Source organism: Vigna umbellata, chromosome 7 (genome assembly GCF_029865625.1).
Source record: "Vigna umbellata cultivar VRB3 chromosome 7, Vumbellata_1.0, whole genome shotgun sequence".
NCBI classification, from domain to species: domain Eukaryota; kingdom Viridiplantae; phylum Streptophyta; class Magnoliopsida; order Fabales; family Fabaceae; genus Vigna; species Vigna umbellata.
The window spans coordinates 33,899,360-33,908,671 of NC_142171.1; the positions used below are offsets into that span (position 1 = coordinate 33,899,360).

A 9,312-nucleotide genomic window follows, 5' to 3' on the forward strand; every position below is an offset into this window, starting at 1 on the left:
TTTTTTATTCTTTCAATTTATATGATGTCTAGTTTTCTGTCTTCATATATATATATATATATATATATATATATATATATATATTCAATTTAATGAGTTGGGCTGTCTCAATTATAAAAATTAGGAAATTCTTTCTCACACTTTATTTATTTGTATCTATTTAAAATTTAAACCAAATTTTCACCCTTAATTAATTTTGAGTGAAGTTTCAAAACCTGCAATGATAGAAAACTATAAAAGTATCATTTCATTAAAAGGATCATCCGATGTTCTGAGCTAAAGCTCAATGAATTTATAAAAGTTGAAGAGATAAAAGAAAAATACTGTCATTCTTGAAGTTGGTAAACTAATAATGGAGTGTGGAATGTCAACATCAATTAAAATAAAAATAAATGAACTGTCCATGCTTATAAAAGAGAAACTGAAATGTTCACAGATAATGAGTTTGTATTAAAATGTTATTATTTATAAGTAATTTTGTACAAAAAATATATTTTACATTTCTACTTTTCTAAATGTCCAAACATATTAAATAATTATTTTATTAAAAAGAGTACTTCTCTAAAAAAAATTTTAAAAAACATTTTCAATGAACATAACTTTTGTTTAATTTAGTCATTTTAACTAATAGTATTTAAATCTTTAACGACAAAGTGTCCACGTAATCAATTAGTAAATAAGATGTTCGTTTTTGGCCTACATGGTCCGTCCATAAGGTTTCAAACTTTCACTTTTCCTTTTCACTTTACACGTTGTCCATAATAGGATTTCAAACTTTCACTTTCGCTTTCTTTTGTCTCACCTTCCATATGTCATTTGCCTTCAATTCATATCTTTTATTTTCGTTTTCTTTCTATAATTTGAGTTTCAAGCTCGAATTTAATAGACTTGTAGCATTTGGGGTATTTTGTTTTAAAAATAGATATAATGAATGTGTGCTCTATTTTTTATTTTGGTTGTCTAGGTAGAATGTTTGGTTGTTTTTTTATTATGTGGGAAATATAAGAAAACATGGAACTACGTCTTGGTTTATGATTCAATGTTGTTTATGAATTAATGATTTACGAATTTACGATTTAAAGATTTATTTAAAGAATTGTGCATCTTGATTCCTGATATGTGCGTGAAAGTGTTTCATTGTGGCACTTCACCAACACTATGCGGTGGATGTGCATGGTGGCTGACTATGGTGGTTAGAATTTCAATTTTAAGAGGTTGAAGATGATGATGTGATAATGTGAATACTATGTTGCACGTATGTTAAAAATGAACACCACATTCACTGATGACTCATATGGATAAATTAAACAAAAATTACAAAAATTACAAAAATTAGAATCACATTAAACACTTGAAAAAGTTGAACCCTACAATAAACAAAGTGAACAAAAGTCTTAAATTTATTGTCGTTTCAAATACAAAAATGTTACAAAAGTTACCATTTTTATTTTATTTTTTGAAAATATTACATTGACTAGAAATAAGATTAATTTAGAATATATACTTGAATACAAACTTCATCTTACAAACCAATTTTATGAACTTAAATTTGGTTTAAAATTCACTTCTAAACATGATATCAAAATTATATTAGAACTTAATAGAGTAAGATTTGTGTTTGTTAGACATATCATAAACCATAAACCTTAAACCTTAAACCTTAAATCTTAAATATAGAATATATATAGATATAGATATAGATATAGATACAAACCTTAACATTGATTTTGTAAGGTTGAGTTAGACTTTAACATTTTTAAACCATTTTAAACTAGTAAATTAAGATTTATGATGGAAATACAAATATACCCACCCGAGATGAATACTACCCTCCGAAATCTAAAGTTAATTAAGACCTTCTCTTCCGGGAAATTCCTATTACTGTCATCCCAAAATTGATTCAGAGTACAATTTGATATGAAATTCTCATCCCAAATACACAACTTTTGTTCCATCACTTCTCTTCCACCATTAGAACAAACAGTAAGAGCCTTGGACACAAATGTTCAAACACAAGTCATACTCAACCACCTTTATGTTCTCTGGGAAACATTTCAACTTGTATACACAAAATTACTCCATCAAATATATTATTATAAGTCTTTTGCGTATGATTTTGATCCACCGAACTTTGGAATAATGGAGTTCTCTTTTTGTAATTAACCTTCACCAGTTTTAGCCAAAGCTTGGTTGCCATAATTTCGCGCATAAATATACAGACAGTGACATGGGAAGAGTCGAAAGATGATAATGCGTTAGTTAGTGGCTACGGTGCATTTGCGGTGTATGGTTGTCGTTGTGTAACAGTACAAACATAAACATTATATTAAAAAGTAAATGAAATTGTGAATTTGTTCGTACAATTATTGTCTCAGATTGAAGAAGCTACATGTGAAACACCTGTGTTGGGGTTGAGAAAACACGTTCGAGTGGAACTTCAGTTCATTGTTTCTGCCTCTTCCCTTATTAGACTGTCCCCTTCACCCCTACCAACCCATGTATCCTAATTTCTTCGTTTCATCAAATGAAATCCAGAAAGTCCAAAATTATTTACAACTTTAAGCCTAACTGCATTGAATTTTTAAAACATTTTCCCACGTTTTCAAGGATATAATCAAATATCATATTTAAGATATCATTTACTTTAGAGCTTAAACTTTGTTAAGATTATGTTATTAAAAGGTGTTTTGAAAGGTGGAAAAAAAAATTTTAAATTGTCTTAAATTGGACTTTTATACAATATGAAACTATTAAGTCTGATATAAAAAAGGAATAAAAATAATTAGTTAGTAATGCCAAGTTTATTTATGTATTATAATTTAATCATATATGTGATCTTTATTAGATTTTCTTACGTCAAAGATTAAATACATCCATCCTAGAAATAGGAGAAAACGAATAGTTAATGACACAGTAACAATATATCTGACAAACTTAATTATAATAAGATTTTGAATGTTATAAAACTATATTTTAAACATGAATGTTATATTTTAGTCGTATTTGATCTAGAGGAATCATTAAGCTTTCAGATCTTCATATATAATACAAGAAACTAAAATTTAACTATCAATTTTGAGTTTCAAATTTAATAATTCAACAATTGAGTTGTTCGTTAAGAAAAAACAGTACTCAGGTTGAAACATAAAATGGATAATTATTTAACCAAGATAATGTTTAAAGTTGAAATAAAAGAAAAAGCAAAGAAAAAATAATCATACTAACACAAATTCAATTATTGATAAAATCATAGACGGATCTTTATTAATAATTTTGGAAAAGCGAAAGTAATTGACTCAAAACTTATATATTTAATTACTATCACTATATAAATTGAATACATCATTTAGTATTTTTTTTCAATATATTATATATAATTTTAATTTTTTTCCAATATATAAATGTAATTTAAAAAAGTTCTAAGAGATTTGGATGGATAGGGCACTTCCTATCTCTTCTAAGGTCTGCCCAGATAACATTTTTAATGGAAATTATATAACATCACAACTTACACTTAAAGCTAAAACAAATCCGTTCATCGTTAAATGTGAAAATTGTACAAATAAGACATAAAAAAAACACAATGATCATTAACAATACAATCAAAAGAAAATCACAAATATTCATTATAGGAAGGTTTTATAATTATTGTAAAAGGGCATGCAACTGTAGCCAGTGAGGGATCATGCTTGCTGAGGCAGATTGCAGATTGCAGACAGCCTTAATTAAGCACTTAATTCAAGAAATAACTTGAAAAAATAAATGTTGACTTTGAAATTTAAGAATGAAAGTAAACGTAAAGTCTAAAATTGATAGTTATATTGTCCAAAGGAAAAGTATGAAAGACATCTTTCACATTGATTACTCCATGGAATCTTAGTAATCCACTACATAAGCTTTTGAACAATTGGTTTAATTATTAAGAGAATTGTTAAAAGAGAAACTAATCATGTGTATTTATATTTAAAAATAAATAAACGTGTCTTTCTCATAGAAATAAAAACATCTCATTATTATTTTTTACCCGTGATAATAAAATGAGATGCATTGTTTTTCATAAGTTCATATTGCTTTTCTAAATAATAACATTTTTTCTCTAACAATCTTTTTGATCACTATGTGTTGTCATCCGTGACTCGACAAAGTCTTGAAGAATGATAAATTAAAATGATATTAAAAATGAACCCATCACCCATATAAAATGAATGTAAAATTTAATTGTGTAATATTTTTAATTTATCTATAAAGATTTGAATTTCACCCCTATAAATAGAAGCATGGTGAGAGTCCAACATAGCACTGCATTTTGACTCGAGCTTTGTTCTGAATAGTATAGCTTAGCGTGTGATTAGCCCCACATCGCTCATTATGTCTTCGGATCTCTCTGGCATACTCCCTCGTGTTCTCATCGTTTCTAGACGAACGCTTCGCAAGAACAAGTTCGTGGATTTCGTCGGTAACTGACTAACTAACATTCATTTCATTATTCAGCAGATTACCAACATTTGAATCATCTTTTTCATCATTTTCTATTCTTCAGGGGAATACCATCTTGATCTCATAGTGAGCTATGGCGCAGTACCTGTGATCGTGCCTCGCGTTTCCGGTGTCCAATCCTTGCTAACCAGCTTCGAGCCAATCCATGGCGTTCTTCTCTGCGAAGGAGAAGACATCGAGCCATGTTGGTACCAGCAAGACGATCATGGCTCTGCTCTGTCCCCAGAGGAGTTGGAAGAAATCAGAAGGCTTCATTCCAGCGATACTTCCATCGACAAAGAGAAAGACTCCATCGAGTTGAGCCTCGCCAAACTCTGTCTCGAGAGGAACATTCCCTATCTGGGTATCTGCCGGGGCTCCCAGGTCCTCAATGTTGCATGTGGGGGTACCCTTTACCAGGACATTGGGAAAGAACTTTCAAAAGGGTGTGCGGAGAGTAATAGAGTGATGCACATAAACTACGATGATTATGATGGGCATAGGCATGCTGTGAAGCTCGTAGAAAGCAGCCCTTTGTGGAACTGGTTTCGTGAGGAAGGAAAAGAAGGAGAAGAAGAAAGGGAGATTTTGGTTAACAGTTATCACCATCAAGGGGTTAAGAGGTTAGCTCAACGTTTCGTTCCTATGGCCTTTGCTGCTGATGGTTTGATTGAAGGGTTTTATGACCCTGATGCTTATAACCCTGAAGATGGGAAATTTATCATGGGATTGCAATTTCACCCTGAGCGTATGAGAAAGCCTAATTCTGATGAATTTGATTATCCTGGCTGCCCCTTTGCTTATAAGGTTGCTTTTATTTCTGTTTTTATTAATCTGATGCTATGCTGTACATTGATTACAGATTTAGCTAATGATGCATTGTTATTATCACGCAGGAATTTGTGAAGGCTGTGATTGCTTATCAGAAAAAACATAACAGTTTAACATCTGTGCCAAAGCCTGTGAAACTGAACAAGGAAATGGAGAACAAGAGGAAAATTATAGTGCGTAGCTTTTCACTTGCCAAAAACCTATACACCACAGGCCGTGGGAATTGCTCCTCTAAAGATTCTGAACTTGAAGTTGGAGCAGAATTTCTGGAGGTACAAAACTTCACACCTTTCATATTTCTTATTCAATTTCAGCTAAAAATCTCTCAATTTTTTCCTTCTCTTGAGCTCGTAAAACATTAGATCAATTTAGTTATTCTCTCAATCAACGAATGATGGTGTAAATGTTCATGTGATGTCATGTCTTTTACAGTTTTTTACGTATGGTTAAGGTGATGTCTTTTTTTATCAGCAAATTGATAGAAAGTCAACTTAGTCTGTGCACACGTTAAGAATCGAAAGTGGAAGTTAATAAAGTTTGAGACTAATTTTTCAACTCAAGTAAAAGATCAATTTTTGGGATAACGAGTTTGGATTGCACCGACAAGTTTTCCTTTTGATTAAGAATGAAAGCGCGTTTGAATTTGCAGTCAAACACAGTGTTAAGCGTGCAGCAAGAGAATCGGTTGAAGCAAATGGGAGCAACAGTGAGGAATGCAGGTTCATACGTGGAGAGACTGAAGCTGAACGAAGGAAGAGAGAAAATGGCGAAAAATGTAATGGGAAATATGTCAGTGGAGCAACTTTATGACCTGCTGACTTTCTACCGCAACATGGGACAGATTTGCTCTCAGGTTTTGGAAAGAAAGCTGCATGACGTTATCAATGACTTCAGTTCTTGACATGAACCTTGTTTTCTTGTGCCATGCAACATTGGTTGTTCTTTTTAATGTCTTTTAGCATGTGACTCGCATGAATCTTGTGTTCTGTGATGGCCTCTCCCTCTGTACATTTTTAAACTTTTGCCTTAATTTCCTCTCCATGAAAGTGACGTTAATGGATTCTTATTCTCCTTTATTTTTAGTTTCCTCTGTTGTAATAAAATGAGACAGTATTTATTATCGTTGAAATTATCTGCTACACAAGTTTTAGAGATTTCCAATGTCTTCCACCCGACAAATGGATATAAAACCACAACAATCACCCACTAAAAAGAGATTTGCAATCCTACATATTCATACATTATCACACACCGGATTTGTAGTTATTGAACATTAAGAATAGATTATTGGTAGAGTTTGTAGGATTAGATTTGCATTTATATATATATATATATATTTTATAAAATTGATTCTCTCTATAGTTGATACAGAACTTTTAACATTTTTTTTCTCTAAGACGTATATATCTCAAATGTGAAACTAAACATTTGATAAATTTTGTTAAAATAAACTCTAACTCATAATTTTGATACCTTCATGTTAAGAAGTTGACATGAAACTTCTAACACATTCTCAAAACATATATTTAACGTGTGACATTAATGACACTAGTGCAGTAAAGGGAAACAACAACGATTATTTTCGCCTATTTGCAGTAGTTCCTCAACCGAGGTATATACAGGCGAGACAAAGACGGGTAGACTTTTTTTTTGCCTCGGTTCAAAACCGAGGCAAAAAGGGGTAGGATTTTGCCTCAGAGGTAACCAAAGTAGTAAAGTTTTTTCTTTTTTTATTTTTTTATTTCGATAGACGTTTTCCTCGGTTCCACTGAACCGAGGCAATATGTGGGATGCTATTGCCTTGGTTGAGACCTGAACCGAGGCAGTAGAGTGTTTTTTATTTTTTTATTTTTTTGTTTTTCGTCAGTTTTTCTGCCTTGGTTATGATCTGAACCGATGTCGTAGAGGGCTTTCTGCCTCGATTATGGTCACACCCCGAGGCATATTCCCCTATTTTTTTATGACGGGTTTGTTTCTGCAACATTTCCAACTGCAACATGCATATATTTAACAACCTAGAACAATCCAGAAGCATATATGTTCAATAAAAATTATACTAAAACATAAATCAATTCAAAGTAATCATAAATCAACTTCTTAAAAGCATAAGTCAATTCAATGTAATCATAAATGAACTTAGAAGCATAAATCAATCCAATGTACAAAGTTAACCTAATCATAAATATGATAAGGTAGAACTTACTATACCCTAATATCTACATACTATTATAGAGTTGAATTACATATTTAGCAAGTGCTTTCCTTATGTGTCCGAGGGACTTCTCTGGAATTGAAGTAGTAAAATTGAATCTCTACATAAAACATAATGATTTCAAATAGTGTATATGAACTCTAAACTACAGAGAAAATAAAATTAAACCAAAATATTACCATTTTTCATCAACAAGTAATAGTGGTCATCATCCAATACATGATGTAGTAACCACACTCATATGAAATTTAAGACAAGTATATTAAAATTTATATATATTAATAAACTATGAAAAAGTTATTACTCTTCTTAAACTGTTTAACCGGACAATTCAAGATTCAATACTTGTAAATTATTATTACCATCTCCTCTCTATTCATTTGTAAAAAGTACATTTGTTAAAAAAAATATGAAGAAAGTCAATAATTTTTGTGTTGAATCTCAAACGGAAAACGACTAATTCACAACAACAATGTATTGAAGAAAACAAATAATTACATATGCAACATACAATATAATCAAGCAAACAAATAATTACATGTTCATATTAAAAGAAAAGTTTTAGAATACGAACCTAGGAGCGTGAAAGTCAGTCAACAATGAAGAATGTCCGCATTTAAGAAGCTATAAAACCTCACCACAAAAATACAATGTCTAGACAAAAACAAACAACATATTAGTTTATCTCATGATTTATAACCTTAAAGTTTATTTCATCACCAAATCAACCAATTTAATACAAACAATTAAAAATTGTATTCCCTAATTCTATATTCCTAATAGTATATCCCTAATTTCTAAATCAACTCATCTACATCATCGACTCATTTACATTATCAACAAATTTAATAAAAAAAATTCAAAATTTTATTCTTCTAACTTCTATATCCCTAATTCAAAATTATACAACAATTTTCATTATTAAACAATTTAATACAAACACATTTCATTCAACATTGCACAAAACATAACCTAGTCCAAAATAAACATACACAAATTTTATCAATGTCATTCCAATCACCAACTAATTTACTATCAAATACAAAGATAAAAATGGAGAGGGTTCAAAGAACTTGCCACGCACAAAGAAGAAGGCGTCAAGCGAAGGGATAAACATGGTGGAGGAAACAGCGAAAGTAGTTGGCGGTGGTGACAACGCGGAGAGGCCGAGACGACGACGATAAACGGTGGTAACCGACGATAGATGGAAGCAAAGGAGAAAGAGTGGTTCTGTTTCAGCGGCGAAAGAAGGGTTCACGGGGAAGATAATGAACAATGCAAGAGTGGTTTTGTTTCACATTATGTGAAATTTAAATAGGTTATTGCCTCAGTTCTCTACTTAACTGAGGCAATAACAACCTTACTACCGCGGTCATAAGTGCAACCGAGGCGTAAACCCTCCAAAAAAGTTTAAAAATAAAATATTAATACCTAGATGCCTCATTTAGCTTTAAAACCGAAGCATTAACACATATTGCTTCGGTTATAGGGCAACCAAAGTCGTAAAGCTTGCGACAGAACGTAGTGAATCAGGGGTTGTTAGTACATAGAACGTTTCAAATACTTTTGTCAACCACTACTGCTTCGGTTGGTCTGAGAACTGAGGCAATAACGCTATACCAAAAAGGCTATCAAGTTAAAAGTGTTATTTGTAGAAGGGTAGCAGGGTTTTCTGCCTCGGTTTATCAGAGAACCGAGGCAGTAGCCCTATTTCAAAAAGTCTAGCAAGTGAAAAGTTCAATTTGCAAGTGAGTAGTAGGGTTTTCTGCCTCTGTTGGTCAGAGAACCAAGGC

General features: G+C 31.7%; 1 protein-coding gene across 1 annotated transcript; it reads left to right on the forward strand.

Annotated features, from left to right (window-relative positions):
* The first annotated feature begins 4,287 nt into the window (after nucleotides 1–4,287).
* On the forward strand, nucleotides 4,288–6,383 carry LOC124822337 (putative glutamine amidotransferase GAT1_2.1). The gene is made up of 4 exons (XM_047294330.2): nucleotides 4,288–4,456; nucleotides 4,541–5,283; nucleotides 5,373–5,579; nucleotides 5,957–6,383. Exons 1-4 carry the CDS (start codon nucleotides 4,369–4,371, stop codon nucleotides 6,206–6,208), a joined length of 1,290 nt encoding a protein of 429 aa, XP_047150286.2. The 5' UTR covers nucleotides 4,288–4,368; the 3' UTR covers nucleotides 6,209–6,383.
* The last annotated feature ends 2,929 nt before the right edge of the window (nucleotides 6,384–9,312 follow it).